The sequence below is a fragment of the Anabas testudineus genome, chromosome 8 (assembly GCF_900324465.2).
Source record: "Anabas testudineus chromosome 8, fAnaTes1.2, whole genome shotgun sequence".
NCBI classification, from domain to species: domain Eukaryota; kingdom Metazoa; phylum Chordata; class Actinopteri; order Anabantiformes; family Anabantidae; genus Anabas; species Anabas testudineus.
This window is the reverse complement of record NC_046617.1, coordinates 14,614,452-14,636,433: the sequence shown is the minus strand read 5'-3', so window position 1 is coordinate 14,636,433 and position 21,982 is coordinate 14,614,452. Positions and strand designations below refer to the sequence as shown.

Here is a 21,982-nt window from a genome sequence, read left to right as displayed (position 1 = left end):
GTTGGTCTGTGTTAATTATCTGTGTGATCCATAAACGCGATGTGTTTGTGTGCGTTTACACAGTTGTGAACGGGTTTTATTGTTCACTGACAATACATAAGCATATGAACACTGTTCAGAGATTACATGCATTTGTTTGTTTGATCCTGAACACAATCATTGGATTAGAAAATGAATGAATTGATTGATAGGTTGTTCAAGCAGCCTTCTTGCAAGACAGTGGTGAACAAATGCACTTTTTACATCCAGTACAGACATAAAATGTTTGTGCTGTCACTGGTCTCAGGGTGTTAGGTACAGTTCCGTTTTCTTCACAGTAGGGGGCCCCATAGCACCATTCTCACAGTCACTGCCATGTTCAGCATGCCTTCTGGAGGCATCTACTGTATCCGGCACTGGTTGTAACAAACAGGAATCCATCACAGATTCATGACCAACAGTTGCATATTTGCCTTGTTTGCAGCAAATTTACCATTTTGGAGCCTCAGGGGGTGCTACTCTGACATGTACTCCTGCGACTCCATGGAGGATTGTTGGGATGTAGACTGGACTGAAGAATTGTGGGATGCAGGTGGGTTTTCCAGGCCAGATGTCATCAAGGAGAGGTACAGATCATCCATATTAGGCATGACAAACACTTTCTGTTTAGCAACAAAGATGAATAAAACCACATTTAATAATTAGCAATGGCAGTAATTATAAGTTAGAGAAACTGTCTGCTGTAACTGATTCATGAATGAACTCACCTGGAACTCACACTGCAGTTTTTTCTCTATCCACTCAGTGACATGAGTAAAGGTGACCTCCCTCTCCCCAAGCATGGGACGTACATGAAGCTCTAACCTGGGTGGCACCCGGAAACTGTACCTGAAAGGAAACATTGGAAATAACCAAGATATAACTGATCTGACAGGAGTACACTACACTTTGAAGCTATGTCAAGAAGAACAAGGAACATCAGTACCATATCCTGTCAGTTGGAGGAGGTGGGATGTTGATGGCCAGTGTACCAGAGAGCTCCAGGACCTCTACGCTGAGCATTAGAGGCATATTGGACACCTCGGCTATCTTCTTTCTGATGTACTCATTCTCTGTGGCTTTCTGGAAGTACTTAGACTTTGCAATCTTGTCTACAAATCTCAGGATTTTCCTACTTGTGCTGCCACCTGCATGTCTGGTGAAAAATGAAAACAAATGTGGAATTCAGTCCATCAAGTCCAGGAGTGGGTTGTTATTGAGTTATATTTGATCTCTGTGGTGGAAAATGCCAGTAAACTTTTTTAAAATTTTATTTACCCATCAGCAGGTACCACTGTGGTCTTGTCTCCCACAGATCCCTGTGGCTCAGATGGAGGGACTTCCTCCTCATCAGATGAGCCTGCACTGGATGACTCTTCGTCACTATCAGCCAATACACACAGCCTAGGTTTGGAGCTAAAAACACAGCAGAGGTATCTCTTAATGCCAAGTACAAAACACATTTCTCCACAAACACGTGAGAATGCCCACGTCCAGGCTGTTTTTTTCTATATGAAACTAAAATGGGCCTCACCCTACTTTTTGGGTCTCTGGAACATTGTGAGACTCATCCTCTCCCTCTTTACCCAGCTTACACAGGTTCATCTTAGTCTCCAGCGTCATCTGAAGGCAGCCTGTGTACATCAACTCCAGCTCCAGCCACAAACCTTGGAGACAGAAGGAGGTACTTCAGCAAACACAAAGTGTTAATTTTAGATATACTTTGACCTAAAGTTTGGTTCAGCCTCTGAACCAACATCTCTTCTTGAGCTGGCCTGGCACAGTGTCACTGCAGAGGGCACATTAGACCAATAGAGGATAGCTCACGGGTGTTATTGCTGGTTGAACTTAGTCAAGGCTAAGAGGATTGTTAATCACTTCAGCAGGACACAAATTAAAGCTTTGAGAGCGAGCACGGGCAGCGGGCACAAACTCTGTAATTAAATAAAGGAGATCATGGCCTGAAGTGAATGCAGGAATGTGACTGAGAGAATGATCTGAATAGGGATTGTTCAGTAAACCTGATTAGGTGACTCCTCCATGTGAATAGTGATACAGACAATAGAGAAAAAATAAATAAGAACAAAGAGAGTACAGGTAATAATGACATACATACACATACTGTACCTCTGCGGTCCAGTGTAGGTTTGGAGGTGCTGAGGACCTGAGGTAAGCAGGTACCCATGTCCAGATCAGTGAGCGTCAGCTCATTCATGAAATATGGCAACTGTAATGACACAAACAGCACTTTAAATTTCTAAACATGATGTGCTCTTGTCATGCACAGAAACCTTTGAATTAATTCTGGCTTTGAAAATTAGAGAGACCCACACAGGCAGCAAATTGCCTCAAACAAATGACCAAATAATTCTACCCTCCAGCGAGCATGTGTGTGTGTGTGTGTGTGTGTGTGTGTGTGTGTGTGTGTGTGAAGGAGTAAAGGAGTAAAAAGGATGGTGTGTTAAAGAGAAGAACACAAAATGAATAATGCTATGCTGCAGTGCATCAGTTCTCCTGCACTCACACCCACCACCTGACAATAAGAGCGATTTCAGCAGACTCTGAGACACACACACACACACACACACACACAGAGAAGAGAGAAAGGAGAGCTGCTGTGCCCAGTGTCACCTCTTTTGACCTTGTGCACAAACCAGCACTACAGTTCAGGTCACATCACGTGACCCACAGTACACAGTTACTATGATCGTAGGTTCCATGTCCTTAGTCATGATGATGCTGTGATAATGGTGTAAATATGAATGGTGAATATAAAAAGAACAACAACCATCAGCACTTTGTCCTCAGAAAAATTCATTGCATCCACGCTCACCTTGATCTTGCCGAGTTTCTTCTGGATCTTGTGCGCCACCTGATCAGTCCAGTACTTCTCCCGCAGAAAGTCCCAGAAGATCCTCCCCACTAAGGAGTTCACCCAGGTGGGGTGACTCTCGACAGTGCACCCTGCTGGCCCAGAATCTGCACTGGACTCAGCTCCTAACCGACTTCCAGGTCTTTGCTCTTCATTTTGACTCTGCAGATTATTTTGGAGGAATATATGTTATATTATGTTAGCACAAGCATCTTTAAACATTAAATCACATAAAAGAACCGCGATGCAAGGTACATTTTTTACTCTCGTGCAGATTCTGCATCTTTCTCTTTCTGTCTCTTTGGTATGATACCAAACCCCAAAATCCTCAAAATAGAATTGGCAGGTAAGTCATGTATGCTGCAGATGCACCACACTCTTTTCCTATTAATATCCTTCCAGCTAGGTGAAATCTGATATTTCTGTACGTTGATGTTTGGTCTAGTCAGCAAGGGTGTGTTTGGCTGAGTCAGCATCCTACATCCTAGACTGATCTGAACACATAGCAAAACAATGGAACAGATGTTGCCTGACACTGATCAGTGGAGGTAAAATTAACTGAGTTAGCACAACACGCATAGGGACGTTTTAAATTCTGTGCTACTACTTTCTAGAAAGGATGCTACATCTAAAAACTAAAAAAGTGTGCTGTTCAAACACCTTCCTGTGGGTTGTTGGGCTTCCTTTGTCACTGTGGCAGGGGCTGGGGGTGGGATTGCAACTCTCTGTCGCAATCAGTTGAGTCATGTAAGTAGTGTAGTCCGATAGCGTTCTTGTTTTCACAGCTCCTGGCAAGTCCTGCAGGTCCTCTGTGTTTTCTTTAACAGCATCTCCACCAGACGGGGTTTCTGAGTGACAGAGGAAAGACAGGTACGTCGTACAGCTTATTTGACCCGAATCGCCCTGAACCATGACATCTTCTTACCTGTGTCCTCCTCACCCCTCACACTGGTTTTGGTTCCCGCCCGGGAAGCAAACAGGAAATGCTGAAACCACTCCTCTTTCTCTCTTCCTGTGCGCCCAAACAGGTAGAGGGTGACAGGAAGCTGGTGGTCCAGTACAGTGTGCCTCTCTACCCTCTCTTCCTTCTCCTGCCCTTCTATCAGACTCTCCTCCCCTACCTCCCCCTCAGCCAGAATAATGCAGATGGGGTACTTCTTGTTCCACATCCTTTTACGGGCCAAACCAGGAGGTAACAGAGACACCTGGGATGAAAATTAATAGTAAAGACTGAGACAAACAGTTTAATTTTTAACTACATTTTTTAACAGAAGCTGGCAGGCAGACATTGTGTTGGCTGGTCACTATTACCAAAGCACTAGCCACACTAATTAGACTGTGTGATAGTGTTATTCTTCAAAGCTACTGTGACCTGCCTCAATAAGCCACTGGTATAGTAGTGGGGTCAAATTTATCCAGAGCATCATCACTTCATTCCTAACGCTTCTGGTCTTTCACCTCCGTGTTAGATGACAAAGTGGGTGGAGAGAGATGAAAGTGAAGAGTTCACAAGAGAGGTCATCTTGCCTTTCTCTTTTAGCCCCGTCTGAGAGGTCTGCTCTCCTGGGACCCAGAAATTAGATTTTTTATTTTTTTTTGCAGACACACTGACCTTACAGTTAGCCAGCTCATAAGTGCGTGAATGCAAAAACACAGCCTCATGTTGTGCCTCATCAAATGCTGCCCAGCGGGGAATATTGGCACGTGGATATGCCAGACGCAGCCAGCTGCCCTTCAGTGTTGCATGGACAGTGTGTGTGACAGAAGGATGGAAGGTCTCAGGGTCGTAGCTGTGTGTTTCATTCATCCAGCCCTGGAAAAAAATTATGCAAGTTACAAATCACTTCACATCTATGTATCTATCTATCTATCTATCTATCTATCTATCTATCTATCTATCTATCTATCTATCTATCTATCTATCTATCTATCTATCTACTCAGTCTAATGAAATTCACAGTGAGTGGTGTAAACTGTGACAATACAGCTCAGCAGGAGGGGAAACATGAGCCATTGCAGACTACATCTGTCTCATTTAACAGTGTAGACATGTCTTTCAAACAGCCCCCAGCCTGCTGTTACCAATTCCTCTGTCCTAATAAACGTAATCTTACTTTAACCTGCTAACTTTGCATATATTGAGTCAGCCACTCTCTCAGCACAGCTGTCAAGAAGTGTTTTAAGAAGGCTATTATCAAATTAACCCTCTCTTTAAGCGCTGACTGTGCTATGCCAGAGAGCAGTTTCTTATATAGTAATTACCTCTTTTCATTAAGCAGCATTGACGGCACTATTCATCTTTAGTGCTATCTATCCTCAAATGTTGGTTGTTCTGAATCCACATACCACACAATAGACATTAGATCTGGAAGATAATTTACATGTAGCCAAATCAGTTGCAACTGAAAGCTTTACCCACGCTAGTGGCTTTCTGAGGCTGTAGTTGTCTGTGTGATGTGTGAGTGTGTTCTGTTGTGATTTGGCGCTATACAAATAAAATTGAATTCAATAGTTAGGTACAAAGATTTAGCAGGTATAACATTTAACGTTATTACTATCAAGTGGTGCCAAAGTGTTAAAGTGTTATCTGCAATGAGTGCCAATTAAAATATTATTTTTAAATTAAAGACAGCTTAGGTACAGATGACACACTGTACTTGTCACTTCTTTTACTCATTTATTACCTCCAGGATTTCTCCATCTGTGAACTCTCCATCCAGCTCATCCATGCCCTGGATTCTGGACTTGCTGAAACGAGAGCCCTTGTTGCTTCTGGCATTTGAGCGTCGTGGGGCGAACATGAACACTACCACTAATCCCAATATAAAGCCACATGCGACCCCCACAGACAAACTCGTCACATACGGGGGCAATGGCAGCACGAAGAAACCATACGCTAAAAGGCCCACAAGGAAGAGCCAATAAAGAGGCAGTGATGAGCCCGGGACTGTGTGTCTATACTGGGTGTACGTTTTGTGTTGTGCCCCTCTGGATCCATTCTGGAGCTCCACCACCTGAATCATGTCTCCATATGTGCAGATCTCAAACTGGCTGTCTCTGCCATGGGGATGATGTTCTTGGGATCCAGAGGTTTTTATTACAGGACTGTTTTGTCTTCTCAGAGGAGTGTCACACACGCCTCTGTGCTCAACCTCAGTCCTCCTCCGGCACTTAAGTTCTATATCATCACTGCTCCCTTCTCTGTCACAGCTGCCTTGGGAGGCTGGTGAGTCTCCTGCACCAGAAGCCCTCCCCTGCTTAGGGCTCCCGGAGCTTTCATCTCCGATGATCTTACTCAGCATGCTCAGAGGATCCTGCATGGCCTCAGAGAACTTCCTCCGCGTGTCTTCCAGCTCTGCTATCAGTGAACTGCCCCGAGGTTCAGTGGGAGACATGCTGCCTGTGGAGGGAGGTGATGCCCAGTCGTCGCTCTCATTCAGTCCTACTGCTTCAGGTCTGGCTTCTGGGATCTTTGGCTGGGTAAGGTGCTTCCAGGGATGCAAATGGAGCCTGGAGTCAGACTTGGAGAGGTTGTCCTCTGGCTCAACACGGCGGGAGATATCCGTGCTCAGTGACTTGACCAAGCTGAGGAGAGGCTTGCCTCTTAAAGAGCTGTTCTCCCTCGACTCCAGTTCTGTAGAAGAGGATTTCACGAGGTTGATTTTAACAAACAGGTCTGCTGATGATCCTGACAGATCAGATAAAGAACCTGGTGAGGAAGGGGAGTGAGGCAGCAGGGTTGGCTGAGAGCGGTGGCTTTGGCTCACGCTTAAATCCATCCCCAGATTGAGATCTTGTGGTTTGTCTTTGGAGAAAACCACGGTGGGACCCTCATCGTGGTGGTCCAGGCTGAAGATGAGCTTGCTCTCCTCCATGTTGTCCTTGAACTAGGAGCTTTGAAAATGTGGTTGACTAATTGTAGTCTGTAACTGCATGTAGTCTGATAACATCCTCAGTAGGTAGCTTATCATTTTGGATGCTGATAATGAAAAACAAGAAGAAATGTGGTTATTTAAACACATCCAACAAAGCAACCTGATTTTAATGACAGTGTAACATTTGCTCTAACCCTGTTTCCTTCCTTCATGTTCCCTCCTCTGCCTCACTTTTGTAATTTCCTCCTACCTCTTCACCTTTTGATATTTCTTTCTGCTCTCTTCTGTGCTCTCTCTTTTGTCATTTTTGCTGTTTGTCTGCAGGCATACAAGAAAACCTTTTCACTCTCCGTGTGCTGTCAAATCACATACAGTTTAAGAAAAGGTAGGAGTGGATGAGTGCTTTGTTTCTGGAATCATCTAAGGATACTGTGGCGAGCCGCAACTAATCCTATATTAGATGAACCAATCCATTAGCCATGAACCATAAGGCTGCTCATGCTAATTTGACACACTGGTCCTAATCTCAGCAGTTTAGGATCTTGTCCAGCGCAGCTTGTCTGGTTCTTGTAAGTACATTTTTGAGGATGATGATGTCTACATCACAGCAGTACTTGTTGCAGCTACCTGATATTTGATGGAAGTGAAATACAGAAGAATGTCTGTGTCTGGATGATGAAAGTGAAAACATACTAATCACATATAGAAAATCAGATTTAAATAAACACAAAATTCAAAGTACTGCATTTAACTATTAGTATTTATGTGAGCACACCTTCATTTAAACTTAATTTATTGTACACAAAGTACACAACATCGTACATAACAAATAATCTGCTATTCAGGAAAAGAACTCTGAAGCTCAGGGATACAACTGGAAAAACGAGCTACTACTGTTTGTTTTTCCAAGCAGATCCTAAGCACTGTCCATTATACCTTCTACAGCACAACAATTAGACACTCCCTGGGGAAATAAGGGCTTTGAGAGCATATGGATCTATAACAAGCTATTCACAGCTTGTTTACATGTGACAGCCACTGACACGTATCATGGCAGGCTTGCTGCACAGCCCAATTCAGTGATAGTCAACAACTACAATACGATTCAGAGAGTGGATTAACTGTAATCCTCCATTTTAAAGAGGCTTTTACAACGGGAATTTAAGACACTCAGGACATGAATTAAATCTGATGAATGGGCAATCAGTGTTATTGAATTTTAAGCACCTTTTCAGATACACTAGCCAAAACTGGTTTTATGAGCAACACAAATTGTAATTGTGGAGAAGATGCTGCATAGAAAAACTGATAAATATCTTCAAGAAGCATGTTGTTGAATGTGAATGTTCATTCTCAACTTTGAGATGCAGTTTAAAGCCACAGAAGAATCTAATTAAAGGTGAGTATTTTTGTCATTAGTTGTACTAATTTGTGTTTCAAATGGCACCTGGTGCACAGATTAACATAAAAAGCAGCCACAGAAAATGTAACAATAGCAGAATATTTGAATGATGAGTGGTCATCGACCTGCTGTTGCAGCCCTGTCCTGGATGAAACCAATTTTCAAGATCACACATTTGTTACCATGTAGTGCACAATTTGACATTACCATCAGCCCCCACCTTATGCTGCCACTTTTCTGCACACTGTTCATAGAAAAAATATATAGTTTAGCATCAACCTGCTGGGCTGTTTGTCAAATCTATTTAACCAAAATTGCTGCTCCAGCAGTGCTTAACCTGCTCCAGACAGCCTCGCATTACGTCCCCTAATCGATTTCTGCTTGTGAGTAGATTTGGATCAGTTCATGCTGACAGAGAGAGGAAAACCGTTCCTGCTTAATGGAATATGGACGCAGCATGGATTGGCAGCTTTCCAGTCAGGAGTGTGTACGTAATTCTGCAGAAGTAAGAAGAAAAAAAAGTCTAACCTCCAGTGGCCTGATGCACGAGTTCAGGGGATATGTATCTTGGAAAGTAAAGCAGATGTTTCTGTTTTATAGTTGGCAAAAGAAGGATTGTTAAATGTTGTTATACACATAAACCAGAGATGCCCAGTGCTGGGATCTGTAATAAACACCTTGTGGACAATGTACCTGGGTGAAAGAAAAAGAAAGAGGAGCAATCAGATGCAGTTAAATAGATTTAGTATTGATGTTTTCCACAGATTGTGGCGTATTAAAGTCATGAATGGTTACATCAGGATTTCATTTAATGGTTGTATGAATTGATTTGTAGTTCATATCCTCCACTTGTGAATGGAGATTTTGATAACATCAGATAAAAGGCCATTCAGAAAAGTGTTCTTACAGTATTTGTTTTTTAAATACCTCAAAATTATTCATTTCAAACAATTCATTTCCTTTTAGGTGGTCATTAAAATTGCAGGTGATATGGGAATGTTATATGTACACATATACAAATGTGTGTGCTTATGCTGGGAGAGGAAGCTTCAAGAGTCTAAAATGCATTAAATAGAAATGGATAAATTATGTGAGCGGCATGGGATTTAATCCTGCCAAAAAATCTTTTCTTTCTCACTCTGTCCTTCTCTTGGCCTCTCTATCTGGGCTTAACACTGACAATTGGATAGAAAAAAGAGACTGTTTTTCTTTTCCCTCATGATAACCCAGTTGGAAACCATGTATAAACCATGTCCATGCCACTGGCTGGCATCGCAATTTATCCACAGGACGTTTATTTCCAAGGCAGCTCCTGTACTTAATCATGTCCTTAAGCAACCATTTGACCCTGATTGACTGTCACATTTGGCACTGAGCTGTGTGTTTGTCTGGGTATCACATGTGAAACGGTATTGAAGCTGTAGGTTGACTCACTTCTTAATGAAGAACTGACCTGAAACTTTTTCCCCTAAGAGGCAGTGTAATTTCAAGACATTCCAGATTCATAAATAAATCGTGCTCTTTCTGACCTTGGCTGCAAATTATTTTTACGCGCGTTTGTATTTAAATATAAAGAACTGGTGCACTTTACAAACGCAGGATTTTGCTGCATTAAGGAAAAACAAAAGCACTCACTTGAATCTGGCACGTTTGACCAGCAGCTCCTGTGATATCAGTGACATAGATTAGGAAGCGTCAGTAGTAAAAAGGCATCGGTTTGTTGAGAAATGTGCTCCAAGTGGGCTGCAGAGCTCGGCGTGGATGCTGCATTGTTCGGTGCGCAGCACACAGAAATGCGCATCATCCACCAACAGCAAGCAAATCATCAGTCAACTTCCAGTTTGAGTTGTAGTCTGTCTTCATCACGGAATTACCAAACCCCTCCCCAGATCTCAGTCACAGAAATAGTTTATCTGTAAGGTGAATCCATCAGTAATATTGCCACCGACTGACATCGCCGCTTCCTTCCGCCTGAAGAGGCGTCAACCAAACACACAGTAATGTGATTACTGGAGTCCTGGCTGTAGACTGGACTGAACTCTAATCCAGATTAGATTTGAGAGGCCAACAGTTGACAAAGCGACTCCTCCTCTCTGCTCTGCGCTCAGCGTCAAAACACAGACCGAGCACCGCCGTGCGCCCCCGACACCGCAGTCCTGGACGCAGACTTATGTAATTGCACGACCTGGAAAAGTCATAGGAGAGTTAGTGATGAAAATCCGCTTATTTTAAAACCCCAATGGAACATTTTCATTAAATATACGGATTATAAATTAGTTTTAAATTCTTCATGAATCTTTACGCAGTATTTTACCCAAACAAAACGGGGTTTAGGGTTTCATTAAACATGGTAAAATACGCTATGACTGCGTGGCGAACCAGATAACAGAAGGAAAGAGTGGACAAAAACTGTTTCTGCTTTAATAAAGTCCATATATTATTGTGGCCTTCTGCACATTTCAGTGAAACTAAAAGAAAAGGAGCCTAAACACTGTCTGTGAGGGACTAACTGACTCTGCATAATCTGACTTTTAACTGCACTTTAGTCAAACATGAACCTTTTTATGGAGATGTTCATAACTGAGGATTCAGGATTGTGTGAAGGTGTGTGTGGGATCACACACGTGATGTTCTCATCTCAGCATCAGTCCAACTCATAACTTAAAAACCACACTGTGACATCTACCATCTGTTGGTCAGAACCCGGAAGAAGAAATCACACTTATTATTATAGCCTAGGACATACAGAGCATGGAGCTTTTTGTTGATAAAATGTAAAATATAAAATGATTCTTACTTTAATGTCTTTAATGAGACATCTGTGCTAAAATGGATTCTTTTTAAAGCCTCTTTAAAATGCAGTACTAGTCAGGCTTTAATGAGACTGCAGAAAACTCAAGTGGCGGATGTACTGTCTGCTGCCAAGAGATGTTCGACAATGACGTTGCTGCTCTCAAGTCTTAGGTTCCCACAATTCCCATAATACGACTCAATAGCCTGCTGGTCTAGATGCTCCAGTCTGTATTGCAGAATCTGAAAAAGTAAATGAACCACCACCAGAAATGCCACAGAAATAGTTTTTTTAAAACAGGGTATCAAACTTTATTGTCCTCAGTGTGTACATTTGTTTACACCATAAGAAGACATAACACAGAACAATATACAAAAATATATGAAATGTAAAACAGGTAAAAAAGGATTCATGAGCATATTTAGACTGTGGGGATTGTTTGATAACATGTAAATGGACTCTTGCAAGTGTTAAACTGCAGATACATAGGTAACAGTATTGGGGCTGCTGGTTCCACAACTCCTCGTCCATATGCGGAAGTGTCCACGAGAAAGACGCTTCACCACAAACTGAATTATGATAACACAGTTTAAATAGCTTCTGTATGATTCTTCTTTGTACAACTATGATACTCCTAAACAGGTGTTTTCACTTACTTTGTCTGGTTGAACTCAGAACTAAGAAAGGAAATGTCTTTTCCCAACCATCTAAAATATACGTAGGCTTTCATATTATCACAGTGTCAACTCAGGCCAGTAACCACATGACATAAACCCAACAACGTATACTTTCAGAAATGATTGGAAGTAATTTAAGTATGTTTATTTAATACAAAGCTCAACACGCGCCGTGCATAAACCTTTCTTGACAAACTCACACAAACAAACTGATTCATTTCAGTGTTTTCACTCAGCAGCTGCCTTTTCGTGACTTTGCAGGTGCACCTTAAGATTAGGTGCAAACCTATATCTCATGCCACAAATATGACAGGCGTACGGCCTCTCTCCTGTGTGCGTCGTCCTGTGTCTCGTCATCTGTCCACTCTGGCGAAAACGCTTTCCACAAATGTCACACGGGTATGGTTTTTCCCCTGAATGATACCGCATGTGTGTTTTGAGGTGACTGCTTGTGTTAAAAAGTTTGCCACACAGGTCACAATGATATGGTCTCTCCCCCGAATGACTTCTTTTATGAATTGTAAGGTTCTGGCTCTGACTGAACGCTTTTCCACAAATATCACAGTGATACGGTTTCTCGCCAGAATGAGTTCTCACGTGCACAACGAGATGCTCTTTGCGGTGAAACATTTTGCCACATTCTTGACACCCAAACTCTTGTATGCTTGTGTGTGTTTTCTCATGCAGCCGGAGACAACGGTGGCTGGCAAAAATCTTGCCACAAATGTCACAAAAATGTGTTTTGTTGTGACAATTCTGTAAGTGAGTTATGAGCTGTTTTGTAGACTGGTACGTCATCCCACAAATGGTACAATCAGTTGTACTTTCGTGTGTTTTGATGTGCTTCATCAAAGAGCCAATGTATTGAAATCCTTTGCCACACAAATGGCAGAAACTGCGGTCCTTCTGGCTTTTAGCAGAACGATTCTTGTAGGGCAATACTGATTGGTCCTTCTTATTGCCACTGCAACTTTCTCCTTGCAGGATCTTTCCTTTCATTTTCATCATGTTTGTCTGTTCTCCTTTACTGTTCACCAACTCCCCATCACTGTAATTATCTTCACTCTGAGCTGCAGAGGAATCGGAAGAAACTGGCTGCATTTCATATAAGACATGTGTCTCTGGATCATCTTGTTCACTTTTCATCAGTTCAGGAGAAGGAAAAACGATCTCTTGCGTTTGTCTCTCATCCACAATTTCCTCGTGCTCCTCTTTTATGTTGGACATCTTGAAGTCTGTCTCAACCAGACAGTAGTTCCAGATATCATTGTCCATATCTGCCCTGGATTGAGATGGTCCTGGGACCTCTGTGCTCAGACTGAAGCTCGACTCTCCTGAGGGTTTCTGCAGCAGTGTGTGGTTGTGTTTGTCTCCATGGTCCACAGTGCTGTTAGTCTGTGGAATATCAGCTACAGAGAGGACAGATAGGAAGATATTACTATGATACAAATGCTTCTACTACTACTGTATAACACCTGTAACACAAATTCATGGCAGAGCTGCAGTATTTGAATGCATTCATTGTGCAGTTGTACGTACTAAAAGAGGAAGTGAGTATAAGTCTAGTATTTCACCTAAAAACTAAAATACTACTATTTTATGACTTTACTCGCTGTGCACAGAAGTCGCAGGTCGGTCACGTGACTTGGCGTCACTACTCCCGGGTCTTAGGAACTAACGTCGCTCTTCTTCTTCAGCTACGACTACACTACTCACCGTGACCACAACACAAATCTGAAGCACCTGTCAAACCTGATTTCTTTCTCAGCAGGCCCAGCTGATGTCGCAGGCTTTCCACCTCTTCTTTAGATCGACTAACTTCAGCCTCGTACAGAGCTAACGTCATGGTTTTCTCCACCTCTCCGAGGATCTCCTCTGCTGCTGCGTACAGCCTCTGATGGACAAACGACCTCAGCTGAAGCATCGTGGTGTCCATGTCTCAGGCACGACGCGAAAACATCAACAGCAGCAGCAGCTGGTGGTTATCAACAAGATAAACTCAGCTAACCAAGCTGAAACCTGTCAATGCTGCACTTTGTGGACCGCTAGCTGACACAACCCTACTTCCGGTTTGAGTCGTTCAGAATAAAAGCTCCCACTAGCAACCCTGTCACAACTGTCTCAATAACTCACAAGGACACAGATGGATTTATACAAGAAACAAAACAGCAAAACATAACTCGAAACATGAAACTGAAATAAAAATCGGTATAATGCAAAATATTGTACATAGTATTAGCAGTGCTGTGATAATATCTATTAAGTAGTGAGGGTGAGATGAAGCTTCATGAAGCACTGAAGGTTTAATTTGCTCTGCTGGACCATACAGTAGACAATAACTATAAAACAGACAGAGTGATAATAATAACCGCATGGCTTTGGTGTGTGAAGCTTTGAAATAATAAAATGAATGTTTATCATGCCAAATAACTTAAGAACTTATTAATGAGGTGTCTGTCTTTATGGTACCATTTCTAGGAAATTGGGGTGAGGGTTTTGAAGGGACTGTGCTTCTGTCATTTTGATGTTTTACTAATTTTTATTAAATATAAACCTTTTGACAGTGCTGGGCCTCATGCGGTTTCATTTTATTTTTTAAAAATGAAAACAAAAGGTTATATTAAAGTTCAAACGCCTCATATATTTGACGTATCATAACAACAACAACAACAACAACAAAAATAATAATAATAATAAATAATAATGATGATTAATGACCCAATCACGTGGTACGGCCGACTGTCGAGGCTTCAACGTCACCACATACGTCATCAACACGCGCCTCGACACTTGTTTTCGCGTCGTGCCTGAGACATGGACACCACGATGCTTCAGCTCAGGTCGTTTGTCCATCAGAGGCTGTACGCAGCAGCAGAGGAGATCCTCGGAGAGGTGGAGAAAACCATGACGTTAGCTCTGTACGAGGCTGAAGTTAGTCGATCTAAAGAAGAGGTGGAAAGCCTGCGACATCAGCTGGGCCTGCTGAGAAAGAAATCAGGTTTGACGGCTGCTTCAGATTTGTGTTGTGGAGAAGTGTTGTGGTCACATCAGTAGTGTTGTAACGAAAGGGTAACGTTCATGAAAATAGTAGTATTTTAGTTTTACTGTTTTGACGGGCTGGTTAAGAAAGTAGAAACACCTCTCTGGATAATGCTTTTCAGTTACGATCCTTTAAAATTAAATTTCACGGGTCAATTGCAATAGATTGTACCTAAAGCGGCCGAACTCTGTGTGTAACTTAAATAATGTAAAGATAACGACTGTAGACATCATACTTAGTACTTGTTAACGGAGTATTACAATCAGTCACTTGAAACAACTCTCTGGCTGGTCATATGGCATGATGTTACTACTCTCAGGTATTAGAAACTAACAAAAAATAACTTGGGATGTTGTTCTTCCTTTATGCATGCACAGGCATACACACAGTCCACTCAGCAGTATTGTATGAGTAATAGTGGAAGTGTTTGTGTCATACTTATATACAGTGCAACAGTTGGGTTTTTGTTATTTATAAATTCCCCGCTGTTGAGTAACTTTTGTATCTGTCCTCTTTGTAGCTGATCTTCCACAGGCTAACAGCACTGTGGACCATGGAGACAAACACAACCACACACTGCTGCAGAAACCCTCAACACCAGAAGAGCCGAGCATCAGTCTGAGCATAGAGGTCCAAGGACCATCTCAACCCAGGGCAGATATGGACAATAATATCTTGAACTACTCTCTGGCTGAGACAGACTTAGACATGTCCAACATAAAAGAGGAGCAGGAGGAACATGTGGACGACAGACAAACCCAAGAGATCGTTTTTCCTTCTTCTGAACTGATGAAAAGTGAACAAGATGATCCAGAGACACACGTCTTATATGAAATGCAGCCAGTTTCTTCCGATTCCTCTGCAGCTCAGAGTGAAGATAATTACAGTGATGGGGAGTTGGTGAACAGTAAAGGAGAACAGACAAACATAATGAAAATGGAAATGAAAGGAAAGATCCTGCAAGGACAAAGTTGCCGTGGCAATAAGAAGGACCAATCAGTATTGCCCTACAAGAATCGTTCTGCTAAAAGCCAGAAGGACCGCAGTTTTTGCCATTTGTGTGGCAAAGGATTTCAGTACATTGGCTCTTTGATGAAGCACATCAAAACACATGAAAGTACAACTGATTGTACCATTTGTGGGATGACATACCAGTCGAGGAAATGGCTGATAGCTCATTTGCAGAACTGTCACAAAAAAACAAATTTTTGTGACACATGTGGCAAGATTTTTGCCAGCAACCGTTGTCTCCGGTTGCATGAGAAAACACACACAGACATTACAGAGTTCGGGTGTCAAGAATGTGGCAAAACGTTTCACCGCAAAGAGCATCTCGTTGTGCACATGAGAACTCATTCTGGTGAGAAACCGTATCACTGTGATATTTGTGGAGATGCCTTCAGTCAGAGCCAGAACCTTATAAGCCATAAAAGAAGTCATTTGGATGACAGACCGTATCATTGTGACCTGTGTGGCAAACGTTTTAATACAGGCGGTGACCTTAAAAGACACATGAGGTGTCATACAGGAGAAAAACCATACCCGTGTGATATTTGTGGCAAGTGTTTTCGCAGAAGAGGACACATGACGAGACACAGGAGGACGCATACAAGAAAGGGGTTCTACGCCTGTCATATTTGTAGCATGAAATATAGGTTTGCACCTAATCTTAAGGTGCACCTGCAAAGTCACGAAAAGGCAGCTGCTGAGTGAAAACACTGAAATGAATCTATTGGTTTGTTTGTGTGAGTTTGTTCAGAAAGGTTTATGCACGGCGTGCATTGAGCTTTGTATTAAATAAACATACTTGCATTACTTTCAGTCATGTCTGAAAGTATATGTTGTTGTGTAAATGTCGTGGTAACTGGCTTCAGTTGACATTGTGATAATATGAAAGCCTACGTATATTTTAGATGGTTGGGATAAGACATTTCCTTTCTTAGTTCTGAGTTCAACCAGACAAAGTAAGTGAAAACACCTGTTTAGGAGTATCATAGTTGTACAAAGAAGAATCATACAGGGGCTATTTAAACTGTGTAACCATGTAATTGAGTTTGTGGTGAAGCGTCTTTCTCATGGACACTTCCGCATGTGGACAAGAGGAACTGGGGAACCAGCAGCCCCAGTATTCTACCTATGTATCTGCAGTTCAACACTTGCAAGAGTCCAAATACATGTTATCAGACAATCCCCATAGTCTAAATATGCTCATGAATCCTTTTAGGCTCATGTTTGATTCTTTTTTGTATGCTAACAAATGTATCCTTGTGTAGAGCAGCATCTCTGCTTATGTTGTTGCTTAAGCTGTTCTGTTTTTACAGTTCATATATTTCTGTACATTGTTCTGTGTAATGTCTTCTTATGGTGTAAACAAATGTACACACTGAGGATTATAAAGTTGAATACCCTGTTAAAAAAAACAATACTTTTACTGGTGGTGTCTTGGGCTTTAAGTTGCTCTCCACATGTTCATACACTTAACTTGAGAGAATGATTACTGTGCATACAGTCATATAATGTCTTCTGTGGCTCTAAACATGCACAAAATTGGCAGCATCTTCATCAAAAACCAGCAGGCTGTTGAGTTGTTTTATAGGAATTATGGGATTTGGTGTCTCGAACAGCTCTTGGCAGCATACAGTATATCCACTGCTTTAGTTTTCTGCAGTCTAATTAAACCCTGCATTTTAGAGAGGCTGACACTCATATTGGTGATCAGGGTCTTAAAAGAACGACACACACAAAAGCATGACATTTTACAGTGTCATGATACATTTTTAGCTTGTCAACACTATTTCTAACTTTGCTATCCAGTTTTAATTTAGACTGTTAATAAGATTTATTTAAAACTGAGACAGAAAAGGTCTAACTTAACATTAGCTTCGCTTTTAAGATTTCAAATTAATTTACTTTCATGTTTCACATTTTATTTAGCTATTTTGTTTCTTGCATAAATCCATCTGTGGTCTTGTGATTTATTACAATAGATCTGATTTTTTTTGTAGCATTGGGTCTTCAAGTGCAAGAGGACAAACATTACAGCATGAGCAAAATGTGCTTTAAATACATACAAGCCATCAAACTGTATTGACTACTTTATAAAAGTAATTTTTTTTATAGGGAAATACCTGGTTGTAGGAGAGACCAGATTTTGTAAACAATTGGTTTAACACCTCCAACAGTGTGTGTTTTAATTATTTTAGTTATTTATAACATTAATATATTTGTTAATTTAAATTTTTTTTATTTAATCTATGTAATCTTCTGGTTTTATTTTGAAGGTCAAACCCAAACCGGAAGTCAAGTTGCTAACGTTAGCTGTTGCCAGGTTTGTGACACCGAGCGAAGAGGCTGCTTAAACACATTAGCTGCTGTGAAAGCGGAGGAATGTCTTTTTGTTCATTCTCCAGAGGAGAGGTCTTTAAAGACCATTTTAATCCAGGTACTGACATGATTTTGACTTCTTGAACTTTATGTGAACTTAGCTTTAGCACTTTTAGCAGAAGTGGAGTTAATGTCAGCTAGCTAGTCGGTGTTAGCTAACCATTCAATGGGACCCAAATAACTTTGGTCGCATCAGGTCGCACTTCATTATATAATCATGTTCCTGTAGCTACTAATAAAAGCCGATGAGTTGTTATTGTACACATCTTCACTATAAAATAAAATGACAAGCACTGGAATAATGTTAATGACAAAATCTTGTTAACTAATAACGTTGTCAAGTTTTGCAACCTGTGCTGAGGTTCAGGTTACCTAACTATTTAGACTTCCTGTCATAAAAAGCAGAAAAAACAAGTACAAATGCAACGTCAGATGAAGAAACTGTATGTCTACAGTGCATTCTAATAATGTAAATATGATAAATTTACTTATAAAATTAATAGAATAAATATGATCACTGGTCTACGTCAACACAACTAGTGAGTTAGTATTAACATGGTGGAAAACCTGAAGATAAGGTCATTTAAAATCTGTTATAAAATAATTTACTTATCAAGTTGCATACCAATCATGAACTCCCAACCTTTATTCCTCAGGGATTTATGTTTGTTCCAAGTGTGATCACCAGTTGTTCTCCAGCCGCACCAAGTACGAGCACTCATCCCCCTGGCCAGCTTTCACTGAGACCCTCCGTGACGACAGCGTGTCCAAGTATAAAGAGACACCTGGAGCATATAAGGCACGGTTACTTGCTCTGTTTATTAATTGAAGCCATTACAATATATATGATGGACATATATATAAATTATAATGATTGCTGACAGCTGTCTACTCCTCTTTATAAATGAATTTGTGAATGTAGAGTATGTGAGATGAGGGATGTGTTGTTTCAGGTGTTGTGTGGAAAATGTGGAAATGGACTGGGCCACGAGTTTGTGAATGATGGACCATCCAAAGGGCTTTCTCGCTTCTGAATATTCAGCAGCTCACTGAAGTTCATCCCTAAAGGTACAAACTGTGAGATTGTAACACAAGACTGGCTGTCGTTACTGGTGGAAAACATCTCTTGCACACCCCTCACATGTCGCTGTCTCTCTTTGCTTTCCACAGACAAGGTTGATGGACAGTAAACGTGAGCTGTTACAATGAAGTGTTGCTGGCGTTGTAGAAGTTTTCTCTGTGCTGCTGAAGGTGTGGTTCGTGAATGAAGTGTTCTGGGACAAAGCCCAATCTGGGACCACCAGGACTCTGATGAATAGTGGCCTCACCGGAGAGGAAGAACAAAGGAATGATCATCGCACCCTGATTATGCAATCATCACAGACTCAGCAACCTGGATCACCTCACTGGTTACACAGTCTCTCCTTTGTTAGTTTTACATGAACTGAGACTTGTAGTTTCTCATGGGGACTTTTCATGATTCTGCAAGCTATTTCTTAGTACTTGTTTATTTACTGTCACAGTTTTGCCTGTAGTTCCTACTGCTTCCCAAAATATCAAAGTAAAAAAACAAATACATAAGGGAACAATAGCTTACAGAACAGATTCTGTTTTTTAAACTCAGTAATTGACAAAGTTTTATTTGATGTGAAGATATTCTAGATGAAGGAAATTATTAAATATAGATTATATTTTCACATTTACATGCTAGCTACACCACTCTGAAAATGTTTCATGTAAAATTCTAAATACTATGCAAAGAACTGTAATAAATATATTTTCAATTGAAATATTAAACAACTTAAATAAGAATTAAAAATGAGGATTTCTCTAGAATTAGGGGTGAAACTGCTTCTACTCCCCTGGTTTTGTATTTCTTATTATCTAATAATGTGAATTTCTGTACTATACTTCTACGCTGACTCTGATGTTTAGTGGTTTAATTGGTGCCATCATGTGGAAGTAATGAGAATAAGATCTTGCCTCACACTGGACGGGCAGAGCTGTTGACACACAATCTCGACAGACAGGTTTTTTTCCAGCCTAAACTAAACATCTATTTCTAAACTTGAGTAAAATAAACTTGACTAGACGTCACTAGACGACGTGGAGATCATGTCATATTGCTCCTTTTCTGGTGGTGAAGAATTCAAAAATCACTTCGAGCCTGGTGAGTTGCAAAGGAGCATGAAGCTACATGTAAACAACAAGTTCGACTGTGGTAAAAATAAAACTCTATGGTGCTTTTTATTCCACTCTTAGGTATATATGTCTGTTCTGAATGTGGGCACGAATTATTTTCCAGTGCATCAAAGTTTGAGCACTCTTCTCCTTGGCCAGCTTTCTCAGAGACGATTCATGAGGACAGTGTCTGCAAACACCCTGAAGCATGGGGACCTATAAAGGTAGAAATCCTCTACAAAAATAACACTGCTGAATGTTTGGTGTAAACAACAATATATCAAGCTGCAGTACAGAACTGAACCTGTTAATCTTAGCTATTTGTAGAGATTTTAATGTAATGTGTGTGTGATTTTAATATTTTAGGTTTGTTGTGGGAAGTGTGGCAATGGATTAGGCCATGAGTTCTTGTATGATGGACCAAGACAAGGCCTGTCGCGCTTCTGAGTATTCAGCAGCTCACTAATGTTCATCCCTACAGGTGGGTCATCAGCGCCTTCTGTCCTGCAAACATATAGTACAGTGCTGACACTGGAGCGTAAACCTGTTACCATCAACCTCTTCACTCTCCACAGGAAAGTTTGATGAACAGAAACATGAGCTGTGAAAAATAAATGTTCTGCTGTTGAAGGTGTGCACAGTGGATGACGTGCTCTGGGACAAAGCCTAATGGATCCATGGGCACTGATAGAGAAGTGGGCTCACTAGACAGCAAGAAGAATGAACTGGTCAGAAAAACCTTCCTGAACAATGAAATGCATTTACAAGATTCAACCAAGTTCAGCCACAATAATTTGTACTATACAATGTAGATGTTGTTCCCTGGTAGAGTTAACATGTTTAATAGTAAAGAATATAATCTTCTCTGAATCTTTGCTGAACACAGATCTTTCTTCAAAAGTGCAGTTGCATGTTTGCATCAGTTGATGGGGCTATCGGTCCTGAAGGGATTTCGATGAACCTGTTAACTTCCATAAAACATTAGACATACAGTGGTTTGTTCTTTGTGTTATGGTACAGTGATGTGCAAAAGTTAAAAGTAAAGTGAGGATGCTTAAAAAAAAAAAAAATTCACTCATCAATCAACTTTACAGTTATATGGATTTAACCAGTCCCATTGCCATTTATGTAATTCCCTCTATGTTGTTGAGTTACTGAGAATATTTCTTTATGACTCTGGTAATATGTTTGAGGCCATTATCATGTCCTAGATGATGATCTGAATCTAAAGTACTGTACATCAATGGAACACACGAGGAGACATCTTACTGTATAAAAGACAACTAACAAACAACAATAAAGAGATTTCTACATTACTCTTAAGTGACTTATTTCAGCTGTGTTGTGTAAATTTCACTTTTGAACTCAGATCTGCTCATATTTACACCAGTACACGCTAAAGATACGAGGATTTTCTGTGTTCTGTGCATCTACATAACTCAATTACCTGTTTCTCGGCCAGTAGAGTGTTGGAATTCCAAACAAAGCGAGGATGTGGGGGTATGTTCAATAGCTCTAGTGCTGGTAAAGTGTCTGGGATGAGCAGGTGTGGAGCCGATCCTTTCAAAGGCTAGAAGATGAGAGGGTGAGATGAAAGCGTCAGTGTCAGCCATAGGATTTAGAAAGGAAGTGCAAACATTCACAGATTGTAATGCTAAAGAATTCAAAGTGCAGACTATTTAGTGCATTTGATGTGATGATGGTTTTGTCTTTAATCAAAACTCTTCACTTCAGAGGGAGCA

General features: G+C 41.0%; 5 protein-coding genes across 7 annotated transcripts; 3 read left to right on the top strand and 2 right to left on the bottom strand.

Annotated features, from left to right (window-relative positions):
- Positions 1 to 38: 38 nt before the first annotated feature.
- LOC113155520 (testis-expressed protein 2-like) lies at positions 39 to 10,273 on the bottom strand. Its single transcript, XM_026350305.1, has 12 exons — positions 9,803 to 10,273; positions 5,575 to 6,869; positions 4,503 to 4,703; positions 3,816 to 4,095; positions 3,551 to 3,738; positions 2,852 to 3,052; positions 2,146 to 2,245; positions 1,553 to 1,685; positions 1,297 to 1,434; positions 965 to 1,174; positions 747 to 867; positions 39 to 641 (listed from the first exon to the last, which is right to left on the bottom strand). The coding sequence occupies exons 2-12, from the start codon at positions 6,763 to 6,765 to the stop codon at positions 495 to 497; spliced, it is 2,910 nt and encodes a 969-aa protein (XP_026206090.1). The 5' UTR covers positions 6,766 to 6,869; positions 9,803 to 10,273; the 3' UTR covers positions 39 to 494.
- Positions 10,274 to 11,619: 1,346 nt separating this feature from the next.
- On the bottom strand, positions 11,620 to 13,767 carry LOC113155556 (zinc finger protein 260-like). Of its 2 annotated transcripts, none has more exons than XM_026350313.1 (2): positions 13,379 to 13,767; positions 11,620 to 13,044 (listed from the first exon to the last, which is right to left on the bottom strand). In XM_026350313.1, exons 1-2 carry the CDS (start codon positions 13,569 to 13,571, stop codon positions 11,864 to 11,866), a joined length of 1,374 nt encoding a protein of 457 aa, XP_026206098.1. In that variant the 5' UTR covers positions 13,572 to 13,767; the 3' UTR covers positions 11,620 to 11,863. The 2 variants fall into 2 exon arrangements, with proteins under 2 accessions (XP_026206098.1, XP_026206099.1); XM_026350314.1 differs by having other exon boundaries at positions 13,388 to 13,767.
- Positions 13,768 to 14,425: 658 nt separating this feature from the next.
- LOC113155530 (zinc finger protein OZF-like) lies at positions 14,426 to 17,081 on the top strand. Of its 2 annotated transcripts, none has more exons than XM_026350312.1 (2): positions 14,426 to 14,633; positions 15,196 to 17,081. In XM_026350312.1, exons 1-2 carry the CDS (start codon positions 14,450 to 14,452, stop codon positions 16,386 to 16,388), a joined length of 1,377 nt encoding a protein of 458 aa, XP_026206097.1. In that variant the 5' UTR covers positions 14,426 to 14,449; the 3' UTR covers positions 16,389 to 17,081. The 2 variants fall into 2 exon arrangements, with proteins under 2 accessions (XP_026206097.1, XP_026206096.1); XM_026350311.1 differs by having other exon boundaries at positions 14,426 to 14,640; positions 15,194 to 17,081.
- Positions 17,082 to 17,962: 881 nt separating this feature from the next.
- Positions 17,963 to 19,871, top strand: LOC113155606 (methionine-R-sulfoxide reductase B1-A-like). Its single transcript, XM_026350337.1, has 4 exons — positions 17,963 to 18,117; positions 18,716 to 18,858; positions 19,013 to 19,127; positions 19,230 to 19,871. The coding sequence occupies exons 1-4, from the start codon at positions 18,063 to 18,065 to the stop codon at positions 19,247 to 19,249; spliced, it is 333 nt and encodes a 110-aa protein (XP_026206122.1). The 5' UTR covers positions 17,963 to 18,062; the 3' UTR covers positions 19,250 to 19,871.
- A 130-nt stretch (positions 19,872 to 20,001) lies between these two features.
- Positions 20,002 to 21,556, top strand: LOC113155594 (methionine-R-sulfoxide reductase B1-A-like). Its single transcript, XM_026350326.1, has 4 exons — positions 20,002 to 20,229; positions 20,322 to 20,464; positions 20,607 to 20,721; positions 20,816 to 21,556. The coding sequence occupies exons 1-4, from the start codon at positions 20,175 to 20,177 to the stop codon at positions 20,845 to 20,847; spliced, it is 345 nt and encodes a 114-aa protein (XP_026206111.1). The 5' UTR covers positions 20,002 to 20,174; the 3' UTR covers positions 20,848 to 21,556.
- The last annotated feature ends 426 nt before the right edge of the window (positions 21,557 to 21,982 follow it).